The 27,227-nt window shown below is 40.1% G+C and overlaps 2 protein-coding genes across 7 annotated transcripts in view; one reads left to right on the forward strand and one right to left on the reverse strand.

The window, feature by feature from the left end:
* The window catches only part of Pogz (pogo transposable element derived with ZNF domain), a 48,554-nt gene extending 24,571 nt beyond the window's left edge, over positions 1 to 23,983 (forward strand). For 4 of the 6 annotated variants that reach the window (XM_074048120.1, XM_074048116.1, XM_074048118.1 and 1 more), the window contains 16 exons: positions 896 to 1,071; positions 2,212 to 2,320; positions 3,652 to 3,942; positions 4,023 to 4,241; positions 6,888 to 6,994; positions 7,911 to 8,248; positions 8,967 to 9,121; positions 14,197 to 14,297; positions 14,831 to 14,977; positions 17,731 to 17,865; positions 17,979 to 18,151; positions 18,333 to 18,473; positions 18,938 to 18,994; positions 19,164 to 19,276; positions 20,058 to 20,082; positions 20,230 to 23,983. In XM_074048120.1, coding sequence (XP_073904221.1) covers positions 896 to 1,071; positions 2,212 to 2,320; positions 3,652 to 3,942; positions 4,023 to 4,241; positions 6,888 to 6,994; positions 7,911 to 8,248; positions 8,967 to 9,121; positions 14,197 to 14,297; positions 14,831 to 14,977; positions 17,731 to 17,865; positions 17,979 to 18,151; positions 18,333 to 18,473; positions 18,938 to 18,994; positions 19,164 to 19,276; positions 20,058 to 20,082; positions 20,230 to 21,901 — 3,959 coding nt within the window. In that variant the 3' untranslated portion in view covers positions 21,902 to 23,983. The remainder of the gene's footprint in view (positions 1 to 895; positions 1,072 to 2,211; positions 2,321 to 3,651; positions 3,943 to 4,022; positions 4,242 to 6,887; positions 6,995 to 7,910; positions 8,249 to 8,966; positions 9,122 to 14,196; positions 14,298 to 14,830; positions 14,978 to 17,730; positions 17,866 to 17,978; positions 18,152 to 18,332; positions 18,474 to 18,937; positions 18,995 to 19,163; positions 19,277 to 20,057; positions 20,083 to 20,229) is intronic. The other 2 variants (XM_074048121.1, XM_074048119.1) reach the window with 1 other exon arrangement.
* Positions 23,984 to 24,715: 732 nt separating this feature from the next.
* Positions 24,716 to 27,147, reverse strand: Psmb4 (proteasome 20S subunit beta 4). Its single transcript, XM_020155754.2, has 7 exons — positions 26,967 to 27,147; positions 26,539 to 26,745; positions 26,001 to 26,147; positions 25,769 to 25,850; positions 25,295 to 25,411; positions 25,040 to 25,128; positions 24,716 to 24,838 (listed from the first exon to the last, which is right to left on the reverse strand). The coding sequence occupies exons 1-7, from the start codon at positions 27,104 to 27,106 to the stop codon at positions 24,826 to 24,828; spliced, it is 795 nt and encodes a 264-aa protein (XP_020011343.1). The 5' UTR covers positions 27,107 to 27,147; the 3' UTR covers positions 24,716 to 24,825.
* Positions 27,148 to 27,227: the final 80 nt, after the last annotated feature.

Here is a 27,227-nt window from a genome sequence, read left to right on the forward strand (position 1 = left end):
CTGAATAGCTAAGATTTACAGATGTTAGCCACTGGTGCCCTAGGTGGGTTTTTTTGTATGTGTTTGAACTAGTTTATAATAAAACATTTAAAATTACATATATAAGTGTATATCAAGAAATTGTCAGTCTAGTTAGCATAGATAAAGTTTGGATTTTTTGGGTTTTTTTTTTGTTTTATCTGTTAACCTCTACAATTACTAGTCTGCTAGCCCAGTAACTAAGGGTCTAGTCTACTGATGAGCTTTCTCCTTCTGAGAGTGTGGGGAGAAGCTACTGTTGGACCATTAGTTGTCATCTATACCTACTCTTTGGTCATCTACCTTCATAACTCCATCTGTCAAGTAGAAAATAACTTTCAGAGGCACCCATCTCATTCTGGTTACTTGGGATAAAAAATTGTATTTTTAATACAACTCAATAAAATATTTTTACATGAGCTTTTGGCTTAGATATATCTCTGAAATTTTTATCTGGTTTTAAATATTCTTTGTAAATAAGAAAGCTCAGTATTAATAATTTTTTAGCCAAATTAATGAAATAGAGTACTTAAGAACATTTATAAAATTCCTTCTCTCACAAAATGAAAAGAACTTAAAATATTTCCATAATTAGCCCAGTTTATTAATATTTATTTACATTAATACTTATTCATGAATGAGTCTTCTGAAGTCATATCATTTCCATTTGGAGTGGGTTAGTTTTTGATTACGGAAAGTAGGTAACACAGTTTATATATTTCCCATACCTATAAAAGACAATGATTGTTTAGAAAGTGTTGAATTTCTTATATTTGACTCATTAGCAATGGATCTTTCTTCCCTAGTTAAAACATTGTTTAGCAGTGTTTCTAACTTTTTTGTTTTATTTTCCTTTTTTCTTCCTTTTACCTTTTAGCTGGCAATCCTTTGGTCCAGCAAGGTGGGCAGCCACTCATTCTGACCCAGAATCCCACACCAGGTCTGGGAACCATGGTTACTCAACCAGTATTGAGGCCTGTCCAGGTCATGCAGAATGCCAATCATGTCACTAGTTCCCCTGTGGCCTCACAACCAATATTCATCACTACACAGGTGAGTGGGACTCTGAATTCTGGGACAAAGAAAGACTTTGTGAATCTTTGGAGGTTCTGATTTAGACAGTCTTCAGTGCCATTAGAAATGATCATGAGGGGCTGGCGGAATAGCTCAAGTAGTAGAGTGTCTGTCTAGTAAAGCTTGAAGCCCTAAGTTCAAACTCCAGTACCCCCAAAAGAAAAGAAAGAAATGATCATATGTCTTGTCTTTTGACTGGGCTTCTCATTTACTGTTTAATAATTTGGTTCTGACTTTTGTGGTAAGCCCAACATAGCATTATGACTGGGTGATATTTTTCTGTTCATATCCCTTAGAGGTTTATTAATTGACTTAATTAAGGTCTGGGCAGAAATTAGTGGAAAAGCTAGCATCAGGAAGCCTTCACACTTGTCTCTCAAACCTTCTTACACTTTACTTGATTTGCTTTTCTTCACATGGCATAAGTTAATTGACCTTCATAGCTCTATATATGAAATTAGTGATCCTTGAAAGAGAAGGAAAACAACTTATTTGATGTATAATGTACTGATTTAAAGTTGAAAGCCTAGAATGTAGAATCTATAGGCAAATGCTTTTCCCCTTTGGCTTTCTGACTTACAAAATCTGCGCTTATTAATTTGCCAGAACTTTATGACTTTTAAAATGGACTTTGGGAACAGTTTCTGCAATCACTCCAGTGACTACTGCTAGTGTTTTTTTTTCCCTTCTGTGCTTTTAGCGGTTTAGAGGCCAGTATGGATTCAGATTTTTAAGCCAAGGCTCTCTTAAGTCAGGAAGTAAGCTTTCTTTTGACTCATCCAGTTTTGAGTTTCATTACTCAGAAGTTTGCTAAATAGGAGGGTCACAAGTTTGAGGCCAGCCTGGGCTACATAAGACGTTCTAAGCTAACTTGGGCTATACAGCAAGAGTCTGTCTCAAAAACAAATAACAACAACTACAAAGAAAAAAGAACCCCAACCAAATAAGAGTTTGCCAGAATTTCTTAAATTTTTCCATCTCAGTCATTTGAAAGTTCTAAATCTAGACAAAAGACCATTAGATAACAGTGTGGGAATTTTTTTGGATGTAGGTCATACTGCAGTCAATGTTAGTGTTAGTTGCTCTCCATGTTAAAGATCGTTTTGCTTTTTAATACAGGGATTTCCTGTAAGGAATGTTCGGCCTGTACAAAATGCAATGAATCAGGTTGGGATTGTGCTGAACGTACAGCAAGGCCAAACAGTTAGACCAATTACACTAGTCCCAGGTAAGGAAAATGTCTATCCATTTGGAATAAACTGGCACCAGAAGATTTGTTTTTATTGTTTCAGAAATACTCTAGGTCATTTAAAAAAGTGTATTAAATAAAATACTTTTTAAAATCTTTATGATTTAAAGCCCAGTTTAAAAAACAAACAAAACTTTTTAACCTTTGGCCAGTGTGGTGGTTTTATTTATTTTTCTATTTAGCTTTTCACTACCCTTCATGAGGTAGTAAGACAGAGTATATCTAGTCTTTTTTTTTTTTCTAGTCATTTTCTATACCTGTAAAATTTTAGCCAGCTATTAAGTTTGTTATCTTAAAAGAATATAATTAATGCAGACTCCCCAAATCTCAAACATGCTGTGAGTATGTACTCAACTTAAATGGTAGGATTATAAATTTTATTTTACTTCAATTTTATAGCATAGATTTTTAGATATAAATTAAACAAATGATATATCCTTTGAGGATAACACTACCAATGATTAGATAATAAAATATTAAAGAATCTTGGAGTTGTGGATGTAGCTCAGTTGTTGAGCTCATTCTTAATATGCATGAGGCCCTGGGTTCAATTCCTAGCACCTCAAAAAGAAAAAAACATTTATAATTTTCCTCTAAATCCCTTCAGTTTTTATGTGTTAAGTTTTCTATAACTCAGGCCAAAAAAAAAAAAAAAAGAATTTAATTTAGTTGTTTGTAAGCATACCAGTAGACTTTTTTGTTTTTATTTTTGTGTGTGCTCTCGGAGCCCATGGGTTTTTGGGGTTTTTTGGGGTTTTTTGGACATAATCTGATTGGTTTACCCTGCCATATTCTGGTATTTCTTAAATATTTCTCATTGGAATTGTCTACAATTGTGCCAAGAGACATTCTCCTTTGAGACATCCTCGTAGAATGATATATAGTCTGTTCTCTATTTGAGTTTATAAAAGACAATGGAACATTCCTTTAGTGTTCTGAGAAAGAAGAATCCTTTTTTTCAGGACCAAGTCTGCCCTTTGGCCTATAGACACCAGTATCCCACTTTTCTAGTACCAAGGTCAAGCTACTGATAGTATTCTTAGAATAAAAATGGTGGTGTGGTAAGTTGTTTTGGCAGGAGTCAAGGGGAAGCATCTTCAGCTTAATACTTTTAGGTTACTTAGCATAAATTCTTTTGGCTGCTGGGACACCTATTACTTTCTTAGATTTTCAGGTCTATACAGGTCACCAATCAGTTTGGGGAAATAATTTTTTCCTATTCTAGTATTTTCTAGTAAAGGCAAGAGAATATATTGTAGGTGAACTCATTGACCAAGATTTGGTACTTTTCTCTGTCTCTCTTTCAAAAGCCCCAGGTACGCAGTTTGTTAAGCCAACAGTTGGAGTCCCGCAAGTGTTCTCTCAAATGACCCCAGTGAGGCCAGGCTCCACGATGCCTGTGAGGCCAACCACCAACACCTTCACCACTGTCATCCCAGCTACTCTCACCATTCGGAGCACTGTCCCACAGTCCCAGTCACAGCAGACCAAGTCCACTCCCAGCACATCCACAACTCCCACTGCCACGCAGCCAACCTCATTGGGGCAACTAGCTGTTCAGCCTCCAGGCCAGTCCAACCAGACCTCAAATCCCAAGCTAGGTGAGGCTTGGGGAGAGGAGATGGCAGACCAGGATGGGGTAGTGGGTGGGTAACAGATGGTTGTCACTTGGTCAATGTAGCTCCCTCCTTCCCCTCTCCACCTGCAGTGAGCATTGCCAGCTTTGTCACTGTGAAGCGACCTGGGGTTACCGGTGAAAATAGCAATGAAGTGGCCAAATTGGTGAATACCCTTAATACCATCCCTTCCCTGGGTCAAAGTCCTGGGCCATTGGTGGTATCCAACAACAGTTCTGCCCATGGTGCTCAAAGAACCAGCGGTCCTGAATCTACAATGAAAGGTACGATAACCAGAGAGACCTTGAGCGTACATTCATAAAGTATTTGTTGCATCAGAACTCTTATGTTCTAAAGTAGAGAAACTGAATATAGTTGCTTTAATTTGTTCTTACTGAAACTTAGTAAAGGAGGTAGCCACTTGTAAAAAGTGTCGCTGAATCAGCTACAAGGAATTCTGTATAACTCTGCTTCCGGATTGTAGAGTAGTGGATTGATCAGCGATGGATAGGAAAATCACAGGTGGTTTCCTAGAGAACATGTATTTCCTCCATGGTCTTTAAAGTTGGAATTTGGTAGAGATGTTTTCAGATGGGAAAGGATAAGTGTGTGAGGGTGTTTTCAGTGGTCTAGAACATGGGTTGGCAAACTTTCTGTAAAAGGTCTTGTGTAAGTATTTTAGGATTTGTACGCAATATGGCTTTTGTCACAACTGCTCAGCTGTACCATTGTAGAAGAGGTTCAGAGAATACATAAATGAATGAACTGGGCTGTGCTCTGCTAAAACTGTGTTTGGACTTGGAAATTTGGATTTCATATAATTTTCATGTCGCAAAAAATTACATTCTTTTACTTTTATTTCAGCTATTTAAAAAATATTAGCCAGGCACTGGTGGCTCATGCCTGTTGTAATCCTAGCTACTCAGAAGGCAAAGATGTAAAAATCAGTGGGATTGCTCTTCAAAGGCACCTAGTTCACAAGACCCTATCTTGAAAATACCCAACACACACACATATGCATATACCATGCGTACACAGAATACTATCAACACAGTGAAAAAACAGCTTACAGAATGAGAGAAAATATTTAAACTTTAAATGTTAAGGGTTACTATCAAGAAAATTGTTAAGGGTTACTATCAAGAATACATAAAGACTTCCTACAGCTCAATAACAGAAAACAACCCAATTAAAAAAGAGGCACAGGGTGCTTGGAGATGTAGTTCATTGGCAGGGTGCTTGCCTACATGGGCTTGTCTAATGTATGAGGCTTTGTATTCCATCCCCAGCAGGGAACAATGGGCAAGGATTGGAAGAGACATTTCCCCCCAAAAATGTATAAAATGTCCAGTAAACAGAAAGATAATCAGCATCACAGTCATGACGGAAGTGCAGATCAAAACCATGTAAGATGCCATCTCATACCCTGTAGGATGATAACTACCAAATCAAAAAGAAACAGAAAATAACAAATGTTAGTGAAGATGTGGGAAAATTGGAATTTTTTTTGTGCTATTGGCAGGAATATAATGTGGTATAGTCATTATGGGAAAACAGTATGATGGTTCCTCAAAAAAGTTTTTAAAATAACCATGTGCTGTAAAATTTCTCCTTATAGGTATATATCCAAAAGAATTGACAGCAGTGACTAGAACAGATATTTGTGCACCCATGTTCATGGCTGTGTTATTCACAATAACTGTAACCCTAATATCCATCAGCTAATGAATGGATAAAATATTACCAGGTTTAAAACAGAAGTTAGTTCTGACATGTGACAACATGGAAAATTGTGAGGACATTATGCTAAGTGAAATAAGCCAGTCACAAAAGTACAAATATCATGTGATTCCACTTTCCTGAGGTACCCAGAATAGTCATATTCATGGAGAACAATGGTTGTTGGCCAGGAAAAATGAGCAGTTGTTTTTTTAATGGGCACAAGAATTTCAGTTTTGCCAGCTGCCCATGGCTCATGCCTATAATCCTGGCTACTTGGGAGGCTGAAATTGGGAGAACTGAGGTTCAAGGCCAGCCTGGGCAAATAGATTGTGAGACCCCCCATCTCCAAAATAACCACAGCAAAGTGGACTGGAGGCATGACTCAAGTGGTAGAGTGCCTGCTTTGCAAGTGCAAAGTCCTGAGTTCAAACCCCAGTTCCACAAAAAAAAAAAAAAGTTTTGTGAGTTGAAAAGAGTTCTGGAAATACAACAACGTTAATGTACTTAATATAACTAAAGCATACATTAAAAATGGCTGAGATGCTAAAATTTTTTTTTTTTTTTTTGGTGGTACTGGGGCTTGAACTCGGGGCCTACACCTTGAGCCACTTCACTAGCCCTTTTTTGTGAAGCTTTTTTTTGTTTTTTGCGATAGGGTCTTGCAGAACTATTTGCCCAGGCTGGCTTCGAACCACAATCCTCCTGATCTCTGGCTCCGGAGTAGCTACGGTTATAGGCATGAGCCACCGGCACCTGGCTAAATTTTTTTTTTATGATTAAAAACAAAAAAGTCTGCCAGGCATAGTGGGACACACCTATTACCTCAGAACTCTGGAGGCTGGGGCAGGAGGATTGTGAATTCAAGGCCAAAGTGTGTGTGTGTGTGTGTGTGTGTGTGTGTGTGTGTGTGTGTGTGTGTGTGTGTGTGTGTGTGTGTGTGTGTATGTACACATTTTTCTTTTTAAAAGAAAAAGAAAAGCCTTAATGATGATAAAGATACTATAAAAGCCACTCTTATCTCATGGACCAAACAGAAACTGGCAGCTGGGCTCTGGTTTGCCAACCCCTGGCCTAGAGTTAGAAGAACAGTAAAAGGAATTAGCCTTAAACACAATGATCTCACATGCTTGTTTACTTTTGGATATTCATCTCGGAATGTTTAGTGCTGTTCAGTATCATATTAATTTTATCAATTCTTTTTCTTCCAGTGGCCTCTTCCATTCCAGTGTTTGACCTCCAGGATGGTGGACGGAAAATATGTCCACGGTGTAATGCTCAATTCCGTGTTACTGAAGCTTTGAGAGGGCACATGTGTGTAAGTGATACAGCCTGTAATAAGGATCCAGCTTAAGTGACTACTGCTGTAGTCCTCCCTTAATATTGGGAGCCTGACAAGCAGGGACTCTAAACTGACTTGGAAACTTTTTAAAAATGTGTCTCCCTTTTAGTCTGTTTTAGAAGAGCTATGTACTTTGGAATCTCATAGGATATATTTAAAGACCTTCAATAGATCAGAAAATATGTAGCCTTCTTAGTGTGGCAGATTTGAAACTGCACATGAAGACAGGGTCACTAGATAAGAACTCAAACCATGTTGACTTCAGTAACTATTAATTGTGTCATTGGGTAAATCAGAAATTTACCTGGTTCCCATTTCCTAGTCGTTCTCATTTTTTGGTATTGCTCCAAATGGAAGGGTTAAAACTTCTTTCTGCCAGGGAGCTCAGAGCTAAATAATACTAATGAGGGGTTAAGGGATCTAAGACAGAAGGGAGGGAGAAATGTAAGGTATAGTACTCAGGAATATATGACTGGATCAACACTAGAAAAAAAAAAAAGCAAAACCTGGAAACAGTATGGAGAAAACTGAAGGGCTAAAGCTAGATAAGAAGACCTTAATACCAAGTCAGATACGGTGTTATGTGTACACCCAGCTTCTTGGAAGGCTGAGGGAGGAGAATTGCTTGAGCCAAAGAGAACAGCCTGGGTAACGAGTGGGATCTGTCTTTTATTTTTTTTTTTTTTCATTTTTCTTTTATTATTCATATGTGCATACAAGGCTTGGTTTATTTCTCCCCCCTGCCCCCACCCTGGGATCTGTCTTTTAAAAAAAAAAAATAGTACCTTATCATTTATAGTAACAAAACCATTACAGGGACTGTTAGTGAAGTTAAGGAATTAGCTATCCTCCTAGGGTAACCAGAATGACCAGAAGTTATCTTTCTTTATAGTACTGTTGCCCAGAAATGGTTGAATACCAGAAGAAAGGAAAGTCCTTGGATTCAGAACCCAGTATCCCATCAGCAGCAAAGCCACCATCCCCTGAGAAGACAGCTCCTGTTACTTCCACACCTTCTTCTACACCTATTCCTGCTCTTTCACCACCTACCAAAGTACCAGAAGCAAATGAGAGTGTTGGTGATGCTGTCCAAACCAAGCTCATTATGCTAGTAGATGACTTCTACTATGGACGGGATGGTGGAAAAGTAGCCCAACTCACAAGCTTTCCTAAGGTCGCCACATCTTTCCGATGCCCCCATTGTACCAAAAGGCTAAAAAACAACATTCGGTAAGTGTTTGAAGAGCCTTGGAGGTTACCTTGCACAAAAGAAGACTTAAATTTTTAAAAATACTTAAGTCTTTCTCTTTGCAAAAGGGTTTTAAGGGCCATAGGCATGGCTCAAATGATAGACCACCTGCTTGCAAGCATAAGTCCCTGAGTTTCAAACCCCATTAAGCTGGGTGCTGGTGATTCCTGCCTGTAATCCTAGCTACTCAGGAGGCAGAGATCTGGAGGACCACAGTTCAAAGCCAGCCCCAGGAAAATAGACTATCCTGGAAAAAGTCCATCACAAAAAAGGGCTGGCAGAGTGGCTCAAGTGGTAAGAGCACCTGCCTAGCAAGCATGAGGCCCTGAGTTCAAACCCCCCTTCCACCAGAAGAAAAAAGAAAAACCCCAGTACTGAAAAAAAAAAAGGGTAGGGGTTGGGGGGGGTCCTATAGTGCAGTCTTCGGGGGGAGGGGGGGCGGTAGTCAGTAAATGGTACTGTAGACCAGAGTTATTGTGGTAATAAAATACAACTCTGGGTAAAGTAAGGGAAAACCGTGGATCTCCTTCCATAGAATTCTTTTCAGTTTCAAGAACCTGTTACTTTTCTGGGCTCAGGAAAGGACTATTCCAAACAGGAAGTTGAGGAAGGAGAGTAAGTAATGTTTGTTCATGATTCTACCATTATATTTCTCAAAGGCTACTGATTTTGCTTTCTGTACTTTGTATTATGCTACAGATTCATGAACCATATGAAACACCATGTAGAACTTGATCAGCAGAATGGTGAGGTGGATGGTCATACTATCTGCCAACACTGTTACCGCCAGTTTTCTACTCCCTTCCAGCTCCAGTGCCACCTGGAAAATGTTCATAGTCCCTATGAATCTACTAGTAAGTTTGGAAACTCTCAAAACTCTAGGGGGATATACCTTACTGTTCACTCACTGAATGGTACCACAGGGGAGCCCATTATATTTATGTGAGTAACAGTGTAGAGGAGTACTTTGCATATTTGTAGCCCTCTCTTTACTTCACTTACCCTGTTTTTTTACAAGCATGACTTAAAGTACTTTCCCATTAAGATAGTATTTTCAGTGAAATGTATGATGGGGTGGAGTGCTGCCTACATTGTGTATCTTACAGAAGAGGAAACAATACTGAACACAAGCTCATTTACTTAAGAACATACACTTCTATTGAGTTGACATGGTGAGAATTTGAACCCAGTATTTAGAATATTTCTAATGTTCTTTAAGGGATTTTCAGTTTTGTTAAAATTATGTAATAAAATTATGTAAGTATAGGAGCTTATATAATTAACTTATATATAACTTGGGCTAACAGGACAGTATATTATAAACAAATGCCCAGTATGATACCAGTAATAGAATAAAATAATTCAGAGATGGGAAAAGATCTTCTCGCTACCTTTCATAGAAAGTAGTGGTTCAAATCTAGAAATGATATAGAGAAATGGGAATTAGTAAGAAAAGCTTTTAAGGTGAATGGAAACAGCATTATCAAAAGCATAAATACAAATATGCATGTTATCTGGGTTCGTTTGCTATAAATTAAAATTTTTGACTAAAAATGAATTTATAATAAGGACATCTATTACAGTATTTAAATGCGAGATCTAGAGGTAGAAATCAGACTTTAAACCCAGAAATTGACTGCCTCGCTGTTTCTCAGTGGTGCTCTTATCTGTGGCTCATAGCAGGGTGGCTGTATTAGTCTCAAATACTACGTCTGGACACAGAATTGTCTAGACACAAAAAGATCACATCTTCATCTCTCTCTTGAGTCTGTTATGAGTAAGAATTGCATTCCCTTTATATCTCCTTGGATATAATCAGATCAGGCCCATTCTTAAAGTAGGGAGAAAAAAACAAATAAACAGATATAACATTTTTAAAGTATAGTTTAAATTCAATATTTCTAAAATATCATTTCAACACGTACTCAAAATTTTAAATTGAGATATTTAACATTACGTTCTTTACCTTTTTTCCATTAAGCAACAGATTTTTTGAAATAGAAATTTCAGTTTGGTCTTACCACATTTCAAGTTTTCAGTTGCCTCATATTGCTGATGGCTTACATATTGGACTGTGGAACTTTGGACTAATCATTTGGGAGTAGAATAGATACTGGAACCAATCATTGTGACATTATAGTGTGATGCCATAGTAGCCAATTTGGTCTAGTTTAGGACCCCATGTTCTTCACTGTCAGATGATGTGGATGTGAAGGTAGAATAGCTCACTCAAACCTCCCAGTTCAAAAACACCTTGCTCTTTTCTCTGTCACTCTTTTTTTCCCCTTCAGTGCTAGAGATCAAACCCAGGGCCTTGTACATTCTAGGCAAGTGTTCTGCCACTAAGCTACATCCACAGCCTCCTAGCTCATTTTTATATATAATCTGGTTGGGTAGGTTTTCCTCATTTCACTTACATATTGGGTTCCACATAGGAAAGATAAGTTTTTCCTCATGGAAAAGAAATAGTGCAGACTCTACTTGATCTTTTTCTCTTTGCTTCCAACTGTTATCCCTGACCTTTAATTTTTGAGTGTCTTAAAATTTATACAAAAACTTAAGAAATTAGTGCTGTAGGTGTGGCTCAAGTGGTAGAGCGCCTACCTAGTGCGAAACCCTGAGTTCTAGTACTGCAAAAAAAAAAAAAATTAAGAAATTGTTGATCCAATCAGATAATACCTTTCCTTACTATATATCAATTTCATACTTAGATTCATTTGCAACTTCCTTTTTTGTACCCATGACAGATCCAGCACAAAATAGATTAGTTTTTAATGCTAAAATTTTTGAATTCATTGCTTTCTTCCTTTTTTTTGAAGTGGGGGGGGACTCAAGCTTTCTAGACAAGTCCTCTATCACTTGAGCCACAACCCCAACCCTTTTTTCTTCAGTTGTTTTTCAGATAGAGTCTCATGCTTTTGCCAAGGATTGGCCTCAGACTGCAGTCTTGCTTTGCTTTCCCCCATAGGTGGGATTACAGCAGTGCACCACCATGCCCAGCTTGTTCTTTAAGACAAGGTCTGACTCCCTTCCCCCCACACCCCCAGGCTGGCCTGGAACTGTAATTCTCCTGTCTCTGCCTCTCAAGTAACTGGAATTACAGGTGTGAGCCACTGCACTCAGCTGAAACTCTTTGCTTTTTCATTTTGGAGAAAAAAAATTTTTTTCCATTTTGTTTTGGGAAGTGTTTTTTATTAAATTTCAGACATCCTGACATTTCTTCTCCAAATGTATCTCTAAAAAAATAAGGATATTTTTCTGTATCTATAGCCAAAGGATCTGGCATAATTAATTAATTATAAGTCTTTAACACACCTGATCTGATATCTAGTTCATTTTCAAATTTTTTGAACTGTCCTGAAAATTTCACTGATTCATAATATTAATTGTGGCTGGCAGTATAATCTTAATAGCATTGTTTTACTTCACACTGTTCCAGGGCAATGTGTGACTTTAAAGAATTTGTGCGGTTCTTATTTTTTTACTATTTCTTTGTTTTGTTTTTGTTTTTGTTTTTTTAACAATACTAGAAATCAGGGCCTTGTACATACTATGTTATAAGAAATCTTAACCTGCTTGGTTGTAAGGTATCCTGTCAACCCTTTGACACCATATACACACTTTTGCATGTATGTGCAGTTTGCATGTATGTACTTAGTCTTGGAGGTGCAAATCATATTCCTGTTTTCCTTAGAGGCTATCTTAAGTACATTTTTTCCAAATATTCTAACATTATTTCTTCTGGTATCACTGCCCCTATGTCCTTAGCATGCTTTAAAAGTAACATAGGTTAGTCTTCTAATCATTCAAAGAAAAGAGTCTACTTTTGGTGAAAAGAGGAAAGAACAGTAGACTGAGGATGAGATAAGATTGAGGGAGGGTTGCTTTAGGAGGTTTAACCATGGTCAGGTGTCATTGGGATGAGTCTTAAAAAGGCATAAGGGATCTATTCTTCCATAATCAGGAGAACAGGAAGCAGAAACTGTTGTAGTTTATGCCTGTTTTCTCAAAGTAAGGCAAATGATAGGTGTTAAGGAAGTCATGGTGAAGATGCTGGGAGGCATAGTGTTAGGGTAGCACTGGGAGCCATTCTCCCTCTTGTGAATATCTTTCCATATCAGCTCCTTCATATATAAAATTGATGTATCACAGGTTACTAGAGTTCTCTTAAATTGTGATATCTTGGGTTCCTGTCTTACTAATTATCTTCATATGATACAATACATGTAAATTTTAATGTACTTGTGCATTAGAAATTGCATTAATGTTGCTTTTATTATTGATGTGTGACAACTGAGACATTAGAGCTGTGTAGGAAAAGCCTTGAGATTGCCCAGAGAAGACAGTAAGAAAGGTTTGGACAGAAGGTGGAAAGCAGCACTAACACTAATAAAAGGTGTACTAGAAAAGAAGAGACAAAAAGATCAAAGGAGATAAGCAAATTGAGAGGTAGGATGAAGAGGAAAAAATACTGTGATGCTTCTGGTTAACTTTCCCAAACCTTCCCTACCTTCATGTCTTTTTCTCCTGCTTCTCTTGGCTTCTCTGTCTTGCAGTCCCCATTCTTTGAAGGTTCAATAGCTTTTCCTCATTCTATAAGGCAGAATTTCTTACTTAGGTCTGTCCTTGTAGTACCTAAAAAACCTCTACATAGTAGTTCTAAATTGGTTGCAGGCTCCTTTGACAATAAACACAAAACCTGTGAACTCTCCTGAAAAAATAGATATTTTGCTCTTCTACAAATAATTTCAGAGGATATCTGGCTTTTCTGAGTCATGTTCCACAGACCCCAGATTAAGAACCCTTGACATCTGTTTGTTTTAAAGAATTATTTCAGGGGACATGGCTCAAATGATAAGCACAAGACCCTGAATTTAAATCCGAATATCACCAAAAAAAAAAATAGTTGAAGAAAAGAAAAACAGTTATTTCAACATCCTATCACTTAGTTGGTTTTTGTCCAGCAAATGCTTAAAATTTTATGTCTACAATTTCGTATTTGTAAAAACTTGAAAATAATTCCACTGAAAGTAGAAAAATACAAATAAATATACCCTTTGAGAGGCATACTTTATAATTCAAATTATGAAGCAATTAAAATTTTTACCTGAAGTTGAGAATTGCATCTTTTAAATAAGCTTCACAAAATGGCCAGTTTCAAAGTATAATTATCTTGAATGTATCAATTCAGAAAAAGAAATGACACATAATAAGACAAGAACATCTGTTCATGATTGTCAGGTCTTTTGAGAACAAATTCTTATTTGTACTCAGTAGGTGTTCAATGAATGTTTGCTGAATTACTCATTCATAGGAGATAATCAGGGTTGGGGTATGGCTCAAGTGATATTATAGTACCTGCCTTACAAGCATGAGGCCAAGTTGAAAACCACAGTACAACCGAAAAAAAAAAAAAATTCATTCAACAGTGATATGTAAGGAATGGATACAGTATAGGTTTATTGGAGAGATAGTAGGTATTGGAAGCCAGTTGATAAGCTGCAGGGATTCATGGATTTCTACTAAGTTCTTGGTAGAAAGTGATAATTCCTAGATCACTTTGAAATAATGGTTATAGCAAATGGCTATGCAGTCCAAGACAGTACCTAACTTTTGAGTTAGAAAAGATGAGAAAGTGAGAAGGGGGAAAATGGTAAGCAAGAGAATGTGAATTAAGTTAGAGTTGAAGATAGAATGTCCAATTTAAATGTTCAAAATCTAGAATGGAATTTTGGTAAGAAATCTGGGCTAGAGACATAGGTTGTTACCAGCACTGCAAATGTTAAGGCCAAAGGAACCATTTCAAAGAAAGAGTAGAGAGAGACTACGATTTATTGACTATTGAAAATGAAGATAGAGTCAGAAGTAAGATTACAAGGATTTTGGTCTTACTTTCAGGTGAATTTATTGATTATTTCTCTTCTTACAGCAAAGTGCAAGATCTGTGAGTGGGCATTTGAAAGTGAGCCACTATTTCTCCAGCATATGAAGGATACTCATAAGCCTGGAGAGATGCCTTATGTTTGTCAGGTATTGCCTTTTTCTCCAGGGAGTTGTAATCATTTTGCTGTTGGGCTGAATGCAAAGAATCCACTAATGAATATTGCTAAATACCTACTGCACATTCAGTGTAGGACCTCTGAAGAGATATAAAAGAAATAATAAACACAGTTTCTGTTATTAGGATTTTTTTCCATAAAGGAGAAAAAATAGAAAATAAATAGAAAAGAATATAACCACAGGTATACCTACCTATCCAGGAAACGTGTACATATACTAAGACAGTGTTTGTCTCCTGAACTTGCCCATTGAAGATGGACAGAGAATGGTTTTATTCTCAACTACTGAATTTAGATTGTTCTTGGGTTTTCCCATCTTTTCCTGTTTTTAATGTCACTTCTAAACTTATCACACACATATACCAGACCTGCATTACAAAGTCAGAGAAAAATTTCTGTGCATGTAGGAAATCTTTTTTTCATATTTAAAGTTTTTTGTTGCTCTCTCTTTTTTAAGGCCTCAGTTGTTCACTCCTAGCCTTATTTTCCTCTTATGTGATTCAGGTGTGTCAATATCGTTCCTCACTCTACTCTGAGGTAGATGTCCATTTTCGGATGATCCATGAGGATACCCGGCATTTGCTCTGCCCTTATTGCCTGAAGGTCTTCAAAAATGGCAATGCATTCCAACAGCATTACATGAGACACCAGGTACCAGACACCAAGCAATTCCTATATTCTCATTTGTCTAATTTATGGATGCTGGGGCCAGGGCTGCACTAGGCAAATAATTTTGGTAGAGAAGATAAAATACATGTGTTTGGAAAAATTACTCAGTTTCAGTTATGTGCCATACTCTATGCTAGGTACTAGAGATTTAGTGTACTACTAAACAGTAGTACAGTAAAATGTGACAAGTGTTGTGTTACAAATATAAGATATAAAAAAAAATATTCCTCATCTGGAATCTGTGGGACAGGGTGGGGGGGCTTCCAGGAATAGAAGGCCTGAAGGATGAATAAGAATGAGAGCCAGATAAAATAGGACAGGAGAATAATGTAGCCGAGGCACAGGGCAAGACTGGAAGTTCAGGAAATTAAGAGATGTAGATGTTCAGTGTAGACTAAAATACAAGGTGGGGGTTGAAAGTTAGCAGGGATAGATGATAGGGGATCTTATAATAAGTCATGAAAAACAGTCACTGAGAAGCCATTACATAAGTTTAAGCCCAGGCATGATGTGTTCAGATTTGTTTTTAGTTAAGATTTTATACTGGCTATCCTGAGGAGAATGGGTTAAAGGAGATTAAGGCCAGACTTAGTCTCCTTTAAGAAGACTAGCCAAAAGATAGCAGCATATAGTAGTGTAGATGAGAGATGACAGTGGTTTTTGGCTTTTGAAATGAAGAAAAGAGGATAGAATTTAGTAGATATTGTGAAGATAGGTGGAACTTATGATTTATAGATGGATTAGGTAAAAGTAGCAAAGGAGTAGTTAAGAATAGTGCTCAGAAGGCCAGGCAGGAAGATTGAGTTTGAGGCCAGCCTGGGTTATGAGACCCTGTCTCAAAAAAAAAAAAAAGGCACCCTAAGTTTCTGCCTTTGGCAACTGTATGAATGATAGGACTGTTTACTAAAATAGAAACATTGAACAAAGTAAATTTGTAGAGGAAGATTATAATTTAGGGACATTCTGACATTCTGAGTTAGCAGTATCTGTGGACATTTAGTGTAACTGCTTGGTAATAGTTTTGAAAGCTGGAAGAAAAGTCTGGATTTTTAAGTGTGAGAATAAGGTGAAGGCTTAGGATCCTTGAAGTCTCTTTCCACAAAGCCAGCACCATAGTCTGAGGAGGAAGCAAGAGTCTTTGTGCCAAGGAAGCTGAGAGGAAGAAAGGGATGTGATCAAAATGTCACCTGTTACAGGAAAGTAGCAAAATAACATAGAGATAGACCCTTAAGTTTAGCAGCATTGACAAAGAGCCCTTTTGTTGGTAGGGTGAAAGTTAAATTTTAGCAGTAGTACGGAGAGGAAAGGAAGTAAAGACAACTTGTTTAAAGAAGTCTGTGTATGAAGAGGACAAAGGGTGGTAGACCCAGGGGCCAAGAAGTAAGTAGCAGGGGAGAATTTTGTGTTTTGTTGTATTTTGTTTATAAGATGGAATAGACATGACCTTGATTTAAAATGCTACAAGAAGGGACCCACTAGAGGAAGAGAGTGAAGGTATATAAGAGAATGCAAAATGGAGAACAAGGTGGGTGCACGTGTGCTAGTTGTTTACACATGTGCACACAAATGTGCACGCTGTCACTTGTAAGCACCCCACTTCACTCACACTCTTTCACAGTAGTGACTGCTGATAGTCCACCACAAATGTTTCCTAACAGGCATGGAAATTGTCACGTGTAATTCAGACTGATACTATATTTACTTGCTATCCAAGCAAAGAAAATCATAGATATGAATTTTGTTTTTGAAACAAAGCTGAAGTTTGAAGTACTAAGCAAATTGAATCCTCAAAATAGTCTCACAAGGAGATATAGCTATATATTGATCTCTTAGAAGAAAAGCAGCAAGATACAGACAAGTATTATCATTTGTGTTTAGAAAAGAAAAACAGGGATGTGGTCATGTGATACAAATGTATTTGTTATGTGTTATATGCATAGACTATCCATGAAAAGATATTTGGAAAACTGGTAATAATAAGCTGTTAGTGTGGAAAGGGACTGGGGGCCAGAGGTAAAGACAAACTTAAAACATGAAAGAATACAGAATACAAAGTATGAGTTCTTTTATTTGTTTACTTGGTGTTTTTCTACCATGTTCCTTTTACTGTCTTTTTAAAACTCAAGCCAGGCGTGGTGATTCGATGCCTATAATTTTAACTACTCAGGAGGCAGAGATTGGGGGGATCAAGTTTCAAAGCCAGCCCCATCAAAAAGTTAGCGAGACCCCCATCTCAGTAAAGTCCCAGCTATGTAGGAAGCATAAACAGGAGGATTGTGGTCCAGGCTGGCCTAGGTGTAAACGTGAGATATTGTCTCAAAAATAATGAAAGCAAAAAGGTGTGGGAGTCTAGCAAGCACAAGGCCGGCCCTGAGTTCAAACCCAAGTACAGCCAAAAAAAAAAAATAAGAAGAATGTCCAGGAGTAGGTAGCACTGTCTGCAGCAATAAAGTAGGGACCAGTAAGCTTATGTTAGTGGTCCTAATGGTTAAGAGTTGGTAAGAGATGGTTTTAGGACCTACTCATCCTGGTCTTGACTCCCTTTCTTTGGGAGAATGAGAGATGATGATTCTCAGTGGAAGGTTTTCTTGTCTGTTTGTTTCTTACTTTCTTAAATTATCATCAGAAAGGTGGGAAGAATGATGTGGTTGACATTGATGTATCTTCTCAGAGAAAAAAATTCATTGGGAACCTTTAAACGATTCTTATCTGTTTCCCCCCACACACCCTTTCAGAAGAGAAATGTTTATCACTGCAACAAGTGCCGGCTGCAGTTTCTCTTTGCCAAGGACAAAATTGAACACAAGCTTCAGCATCATAAAACCTTCCGTAAACCCAAGCAGCTGGAGGGCTTGAAACCAGGCACCAAGGTGAAGAGTTTGCCAAAGTTTCTTTTACAGACCCAGGAAGGGTGGAGTAGAGATTTTGAGTATTCTGAGGTTGCTGTGGGTGGTATCTAATTGATCCTTCTCTTGACTCCAAGGTGACAATCCGGGCTTCCCGAGGACAGCCACGAACTGTTCCTGTATCCTCCAACGATACACCATCCAGCGCCTTGCCAGAAGCAGCACCACTGACGTCTTCAGCGGACCCCTTGCCTGTTTTCCTTTATCCCCCTGTCCAACGCAACATCCAGAAGAGAGCTGTTAGGAAAATGTCAGCGTCTTCTTCTAAATGCTGGGCGGGTGGGGACTTAGTGGGCAGGGTTATTCCTGATAGACTGTGTTATTGGATAGCCCTTTCACAGAGTCAGTTGTCTAAAGTCCTGCCATTTGGGGATGCTTGAAGCAATAATGAGACTGGTTTTTTGTTTGTTTGTTTGTTTGTTTTTAAACAGGAGTGTCATGGGCCGGCAGACATGTCTGGAATGCAGCTTTGAAATCCCAGATTTCCCTAATCATTTCCCTACTTACGTACACTGCTCTCTGTGTCGCTATAGTACCTGCTGCTCTCGAGCTTATGCCAACCACATGATCAAGTGAGTCTTAATTAGACCAGTGTTTCTGCTTGGGAGTTCAGATTCTCCAGAATCATTTCATACCCTCCTCTGCTCCTAGTTTTCTCCCTCAACTGTAGAGCTTTTTGTGCATCTCTCCTAGCAGGGTAAGAGGCCAAAGTCATGTTCATTGACTTTGATGGTCTGTGGCCCAGTTCCCTATGATCTTACTACTTATAAAGTGTGGTTCAAGGACTAGCAGCTTGTTAGAAATGCTGATTCCCACCCTGCCCTAGAGTGGAATCAAAATGTAGATTGTAACCAGTTCTCAGGCAGTTTCATATTTATATCAGTGTTTAAGAAGCATGATGATAGGAAAACTGGCTTGTATTAAGATTTGGATGGATTGAAGAGGCATCTCTTGTTGGACGTTGTCATTGGTGGTGATCTCTAGCTTAGCCAGCAGAACCCCATAACTCATTCCACTTCTTTTTTGTCTTTCTCAGCAATCATGTTCCACGGAAGAGCCCCAAGTATTTGGCTTTGTTTAAAAATTCTGTGAGGTAATGAAAAGCTTATTGGTACTCTATTTTTTTAAGTTTTTACCTTATTTTTTTAATTTATTTTGTGGGGTGGGTTGGTTATGTGGATTAATTTGAGAGAAAGAAAAGGAAGGGACACTTCTTATGTTAAACCTCAAAGATAATTATCTTTTATACTTTTGACTCTTAGTGGAATCAAGCTGGCCTGCACTTCATGTACCTTTGCTACCTCTGTGGGAGATGCCATGGCCAAGCATTTGGTATTCAACCCCTCCCACAGATCAAGCAGCATCCTGCCACGGGGTAAGTAAGAGAGGTATATGTCATCCTATATAAGTCAGAAGCATCCTTCTCTGGTGTAACCCATTCACTGTTCAGATATAGTGCACCAAATTGGAAACATTCTAGCCTGAAGTTTGTAGAGACTGGGAAGGTTGGCACTGCAAAGATTGTATTTCTTGGGAGGCTGAGATGGGGAGGATTGCAGTTCAAGGTTAGCCAGGACAAATAGTTCATGAGGACTCCCCCTCCCCCAGTCTCCAAAATAACAAGAGCAAAATGGACTGGATGTGTGACTCAAGAGTAGAGAGCCTGCTTTGCAAGCACAAAACCCTGAACAAACCCCAGTCTAGGGGGGGAAAAAAAAGTATATTTGCATGTAGTAGATTGAAATCCCAGGACACTGTCTTTTTTGGCAGTACAGGGGGGTTGAACTCAGGGCCTCACATTTGCTAGGCAAGCACTCTACCTCTTAAGCCACTCTGCCACCCGTTTTTGCATTGGTTATTTTTAAGGTAGGGCTTTACTTTATACCCAGGCTGGTGTGGACCATGATCCTCCTCTTTGTACTTTCCCTCATAGCTTGGGATGACAGGTGTGCACCAACATATCTAGCCATTGGCTGAGATAGGATCTCAAGAACTTTTTGCCCAGGATAGCCTTGAACTGCAGTGCTCTCACTCTAGGCCTCCAGAGTAGCTAGGATTACAGGCTTGAGCCACCACACCTGGCTCCAGGACATTTATCTTCGGAGGGCTTATTTCTTCACTAAGCTAATGTTTTTTATTGTCTCATTTTTCTCTAGGACTCAATTGGATATCTCACTCAAGGTAACAAAAACTCTCACTTCATGATTTAACTTCTGTTTTCCAGTATGTTTGCTCATATTGCCAGTACTACTACTACTGTTACTTAAATTTCATGGTTTAACTGATCTTTCTCTTCCTTTCTTCGTTCCCCATCCCCACCCCATTTAGGCATGGCCAGACTCGTGACCGAGTGCATGACCGGAACTTGAAGAATATATATCCTCCTCCTCTCTTCCCGCCCAACAAAGCTGCTACTGTGAAATCTGCAGGGGCCACCCCAGCTGAGCCTGAAGAGCTCCCAATTACCATGGCTCAGGCACTCCCATCACCAACCTCAACTGCAACCCCACCACCAACCCCCACTCACCCACAGCCTTTAGCCCTTCCACCCTTGGCCACAGAAGGGGCTGAGTGTCTGAATGTTGATGACCAGGATGAAGGCAGCCCAGTCACCCAGGAACCTGAGCCAGCATCAGGTGGTGGAGGAAGCAATGGGGCTGGCAAGAAGGAGCAGCTGTCTGTGAAGAAGCTTCGAGTAGTACTGTTTGCCCTGTGCTGCAATACAGAACAGGCAGCTGAACACTTCCGAAACCCCCAGCGACGTATTCGGCGTTGGCTTCGTCGATTCCAAGCCTCCCAGGGGGAGAATCTAGAGGGAAAATATCTCAGCTTTGAGGCAGAGGAGAAACTGGCTGAGTGGGTGCTGACCCAACGAGAGCAACAGTTACCCGTAAATGAGGAGACCTTGTTCCAGAAGGCCACCAAAATAGGACGTTCTTTGGAGGGGGGGTTTAAGATCTCCTATGAGTGGGCTGTGCGTTTCATGTTGCGGCACCACCTAACTCCCCATGCCAGGCGAGCTGTGGCTCACACCCTTCCGAAGGATGTAGCAGAAAATGCAGGACTCTTCATTGAATTTGTACAGCGGCAGATTCACAACCAGGACTTACCCTTGTCTATGATTGTGGCTATTGACGAGATCTCCTTGTTCCTGGATACAGAAGTGCTGAGCAGTGATGACCGAAAGGAGAATGCTCTGCAGACAGTGGGTACAGGGGAACCTTGGTGTGATGTAGTACTAGCCATTCTGGCAGATGGCACTGTCCTCCCCACCCTGGTTTTCTACCGAGGACAAATGGATCAGCCTGCTAATGTGCCAGACTCCATATTGCTAGAGGCGAAGGAAAGTGGCTACAGCGATGATGAGATCATGGAGCTGTGGTCATCACGAGTGTGGAGGAAGCACACAGCTTGTCAGCGCAGCAAAGGCATGCTTGTGATGGACTGTCATCGCACTCACTTGTCTGAAGAGGTACTGGCTATGCTTAGTGCCTCTAGCACTTTGCCTGCAGTTGTTCCAGCAGGCTGTAGCTCCAAAATCCAGCCATTAGACGTATGCATCAAGCGAACTGTTAAAAACTTCCTGCATAAAAAGTGGAAGGAGCAGGCTCGGGAAATGGCTGATACTGCATGTGATTCTGATATTCTGCTTCAGTTAGTGCTGGTCTGGCTCAGTGAGGTGCTGGGTGTCATTGGAGACTGCCCAGAGCTAGTTCAGCGGTCCTTCCTTGTGGCTAGTGTTCTGCCAGGCCCTGATGGCAACATTAACTCACCTACACGAAATGCTGACATGCAGGAGGAGCTCATTGCTTCCCTAGAAGAGCAGCTGAAGCTGAGTGGGGAACAGTCTGAGGAACCCTCAGCTTCCACTCCCCGACTCCGATCATCTCCTGAAGAGACAGTTGAACCTGAAAGCCTTCACCAGCTCTTTGAGGGGGAAAGTGAGACAGAGTCTTTCTATGGCTTTGAGGAAGCTGATCTAGATCTAATGGAGATTTGAGTGTTGGGGTTATGAGTGTGTGGAGTTGGGGTGGGAAGGTGAGGGAGGGTAGAGGGATTTAGGGAAAAGGGGGCATACCAGGTGGGGTATTTGGTTTATATTTTTAATTTAATGCCACCACTCCCCCTGACATTGACTTACTTCCCTGTGAATTTGTGGATTATTAGGAAAACCAATAGTGATCACTTCTGAGCCGAGAAGCTGACCCCATTGGTCATTCACTTCTGCTAAAAACAGATTTTTGTGACTTTTTTTTAAAAATTAAATCACTGTGTTTGTTATTTTTCTGACAAAATCAAGAAAAAGGAAAAAAAATTCTTTGTGGGCGAATGTTAAACTGTTTTGTTTCCCCTTTTACCTCAATTGTATCATAGTACTTCCAGGTTTTTTGTTTGTTTTACTGTGTGGCCAATGTCTTTGGGCATGATATTATCTAATAACCATTGTTAATGTGAGAACATTTCTGAAGATGGGAAAGACAAAAACATGTAGCTCACAAACTGGTTTATTATATATATGGATAAAAAATTTTTTCATTGTGGTCTTAAAACTTTTATATAAAAATGAAAATGGAAAAAAAAATCCCACTGAACTTTTTCCTTCTCCTTTTCTTTCCTTCCCTCTCCAGAGATGTTGGTTTCTACAACTCTAGGTATAAAATTGTGGCTTTAAAAATGCATGAAACCACCTTTAATCATCCAGAAAGAATGAACAGATTTGTCTTTTGTTTACCATCCTCACTCCAGCAAAAATAGACAAAAACAGTATTTTTTGTACTTGGCAATCCTTGAACCCTTTGCCTAATCTCACATTGCCCATCAATCTGGACAAAGGAACACACATGTCCTTATTAGCAAGCAAGAGTTACTGAGGTGATAAAACAGTGTTAGGGTGGAAGCCATTCCCAGTTTTATGTGTCTTTATCCTGCAAGCCCCCTGGGCAGTTCCTCCTTTTTGAACTTCATCTTGTTAGGTGGACAGCATGCCTGTTCAAGACATCACAGGTACTACAGCCAGGAACTAAATGTGCAAATGTTAAGTGTATTGAATTTTTAAAAGATCACTTGTTGAAATCCTGTTTACCCTGTGACTTTCCCCTATTTCTCTTAATGCTTAGAGAAGAATCTGATGTGAAGAAAAAACATGGGAGTGTGCACAAAGAAAAAAACATGAATCTTTATTTTTCACTGCCAGCTTCAAGGAAAAATTTTTTCTACAATTTGCATGAGGGATTTTTTTTTAAACTATGTACTCATGGTTATAAACCAAAATGTACTGTACCATACAAGAGAAAAGGAGCAAAAAACCAAGTCTACCTTTCCCACAGATATACCACTCTTCTGTCTATCCTGAGGCTTTCAAGTTTCCCACCTGTGAGCCAAGGAGGCAACCTGCACAAGCTTGTAAATGGTTCATCTTTAAAATGTACATAAGTGGAACATTTGATAAAATGAGGGGAAACATTTATAAACTCCCCCAATCCCCAAGGTGACCCTGTTTAGTAGGCTTTCAGACTGGGAGATGTGATGGGCCTAGTGGTACAGGTGTGACATTTGTTACCACCTGCACTCCCTGCCCATTTTTTGGTTTTTGGATTTTTTTAAAAAAAGAAAAAGAAAAAAAGAGCCCAGCACACTATATAATATAGTGAACTGGAGCAACCCCTCCCTGAACAGCTTTGACCAGCTTTGAACCCATGGCATCTGAAAAACTGAACCAAGGATCCACCTGGGCTTCTCTTCCCCAGCTTTTTGCCCAATACCACATTATTGAAGGACTGACTGAACTTTCAAGTCAACCCTGTCTTTGAGAAAGTTGGAGAACTATGACTGGTCACTTGTCTACAACCTAATCCTCCTTGGGTAGTCTCTGCAGCAGCCACAGCCTTACAGAGCTGGGTTCCTGGTCTCTGCACACTGACTTTCTGGATGGGTAATTTTTTAAGACCATTAACAATGAATCAGCTGGGTTTGGGCCAGGAAGTTGTCTTTGTGGACTCCGCCTGCATGGCTTAGTAGTTGAAGGAAGTTTTTTGTTTTGTTTTTTATAATTCAGTTTAATCAATAAACATGTATTTATTGACTACTTTCTGTGTTGAGACTGAATGTGTGGAAGTTCCCGGTTGAAAGCTCAAGGGATTTTTTTTTGCATATATTTACTAGTTCACTTACTTGTTGCTGCATATGCCACAGTCCCAAAGTTTGGAGAGGATATGCATAAGAATCATCTAAGATGGTCACCTTTTTAATTCAAGGTTTAAAACCATTCCAGGGATGTAGCATGGCTAATACCCAACTGACTTGACTCACAGCTGCACTTTAGGACTTTCTAATGAACACAAAATGATTCTGTGTTTTCTGACAGTACTAGAATTTTAGTAGACTTAGGCAATAAACATTTAGGTTGAATGTTTATACTACTTTCTATTCTCTGTATGAAAGTTAAGATTGTGGGTTGGAGGCTGCCACTTCAGGCTCATAAAGAACAGCTCTGCTAGATACATGTCTTTGAAACTTAATGAAAATCACATTTGTGGCTACCATTAGCCAGAAAAATCTACATTCTTGTAGGTCTAGCACCGAAGAAAATACTGAAAATTTTTTAAACACAAAAGCCAGGATGTCATCAAACACTCGCTCCTGTAAGAAGCTATCTCTAGGACAGCCCCAAATGAAGACACTCCTGGGCTTCTGTTTTGTCATGCAGAGAATTCTGTATTTATTAAGAGCATAAGGGTTATCTGGGGGGAAGGTAGGAGAGAGATGGCACATGGCAGTTAGCTCTTGGTGTAACTCAGAATAAAACCACTCTGCAAACACTTGAAAGGACTGATTTATTTTACAAAAGAAAAGTCTACTTTGAACCAACCAAGTTCAAATTTAAAAGAAGGGTACAACTTCAACTCTGGACAACATGTCTGCATTTCATTCAAAGCCACTAAAAAGAAAAAGCATTAATAAAAAATGTGAAGCATATAAAGGAACCAATTCCTAAAAGCAGCTTTACCCTTTAATCAAAACACTCTACCTTCTGATTTTTTTCTCTTTGAGCCCTCCAAAAAAGCCTAGCGTAGTGTAAACCAAGGGTTTCTCAACTCCACCACTTCTTTCATGCTACTATAATTTTCATTTCAATCACCTGATCATGTGGGCAATATCCCAGTTGGTCTCAGCAGATAGCGGTCCCTCTATTTCAACACCTTTTTCAGTTACGGTGGCAATTTGAAACTGAAAGAAAATATGCAATTAAAATGCTCACCATCAACTCCCTAGAACCTGATCAAAGGCCAAAGGAAGAGTCTTCTCCAGACTGAAAATAGTCACAGAAGTAAGACCCAGGGACTAACAATTAGGTTCCCAGAATTTTTTTTTTTTTTTCCACGCCACTCCTTACCCGGTTATATGAACGAGCATCTCGATAGTAAAGAACTCGCATGCAGCGTTCTACTAACTCTCGGGCCTCAGTCTGACTCAGCACTGGTTGCTTCTCCAAAACTTCTCGAAGCAGAGGCTACGGAGATTTGGGGAGAAAACAAAGTAGGCTATTTGGGTCTACCCCACAGTGTAAACAAGCATAAATGACTGAAAAAAACAACTTCTCTACTGACTGTCTCACCAGAATGAAGTACTTACTAAGACCCCACTGAAGGGAAAGTTCTAGGGCATCTACTCTGTACAGGGGTTTACTGACTCCCATTTGTCCTACTTTGTCACTGAAATGTTAAAGTGTCAATACTTAGTCTCCAGATACAAAGCACCAGCTGCCCAGCATTAGGATCCCAGCCTGTCCCTCTTCAGAATTCCAGGAAAGAAAATAGACAAGCACTAGCCCATTTCCTTTTCCTTTACCTCTAGACCTACTACTTACCTGAGCCAAGTATGCACCATAACCAGTGGCGAGCGAAGGGGCTTCATAGGCTACACCAAGCATGTCCACATACCCCAGGAAGCTAACAGGACACAATAAATCCAACAATTCATTTCATTTTAAGGTTCTTAGCTGAAGAAAGAGACCATGAGAACAAAAGGGTTTGCTGGAGGAGAAGACAGGAGACATTACACAAGTGCTAGATTGGGTGGTCAAAGTTATTCAAATCAACCTTTCTCCATCAGCATATCCTCCAATGACCATGGTGTTCCAGAGAGGGTTCATCTTGGAGCGGCGGCTGTACATGGCCCTAGTCAGCCACGAATGAATAGCTCTAGGACTATAGCTGTGTCCATCTCCCAACAGCTCTTCGTCAATCCTTAAAAGGAATTGATTGTGAGAAAAGGGTGAGAACAGAAGTCAAGATTTCCACCCACCCCCAAAAGAAGTTACTACATCTACCCAATTTCACACCCCCTAATGCCAAAAACTGTTTACAACAAACTTCACATTTTTAAATTTCTTATTGCCCTAAATCGTACAATAGGGTTTCACTGTGGTGTTTCCATACACACACATATTGTTCTTTGTTCAGATTCACCCCCTGTTATTGCTTAACCCCCTTCCTCTCCCCTACTCTACGTATTTTTGAACCCCAACAATTCCCCAAATCACGGCAGCCTCAGATCCCCCGACCCCACCTAAGAGAATAACAGGGGGTTCCCCTCCACTCTTGGGAGCTGCTCTGTGTTCGCCCCAAGCCAACTTACACCATCTGGCCGAGAACCTGCTTCAAATACTGGAAGTCGGCGTAGTCTCCAGAGGCACCCAGCATGGTGCTGTTGTTGACTCGCATAATGCGAGAGATGTTGCGGAAGCGGGCAAGGGAGCCATAGGAGCCCAGCATGTCTGCTGCAATCACCACTCCGCCTTCAAACTTGACGCCCAGTACCGAGGTCCCGGTCACCATGGGGTTCCTGGGGAGTGAGAAAAGTCTGGGGACGGGCGTCGCGGGGAAGGAGCCTGTGTCCTTTCCGCGCGGTGGGCTCCGCTTCAGATTTACTCTGGGCGTCTGCCCGGGGCTCCCCTGCTGGTCGCGCTCCCCCGGGGTGGCCGCCTGGGCCTCCCGACGTCTCTCGGAATCCCGGGTCGCATCGGGTCCCTCCCCCACTACGCAGGCTAAGGCGCGAGAACTTACTGGGTCCGCGTGACTGGGCCCTCGTAGTGAGCGGATACCGGATCCATGAAAGAACTGGAAGTGGACGGGACGCGGTAAAACTGTCCCGGGGTCGGACCCCCGGCCCAATGCCCAGACCGCGACTCCCAAAACGCTTCCATCTTAGTCACGGAGCCTGACAAAAATGAAAGCGCTTGCCTCAACGGAAGCGGAAGTGATCCTACAGAGCTACTTCCTGCAAGCCAGTTCCAGCAGCCATGTTGGTGAGGTCAAGTACGAAGG

This window comes from Castor canadensis, chromosome 11 (assembly GCF_047511655.1).
Source record: "Castor canadensis chromosome 11, mCasCan1.hap1v2, whole genome shotgun sequence".
In the NCBI taxonomy this organism is placed as follows: Eukaryota; Metazoa; Chordata; class Mammalia; order Rodentia; family Castoridae; genus Castor; species Castor canadensis.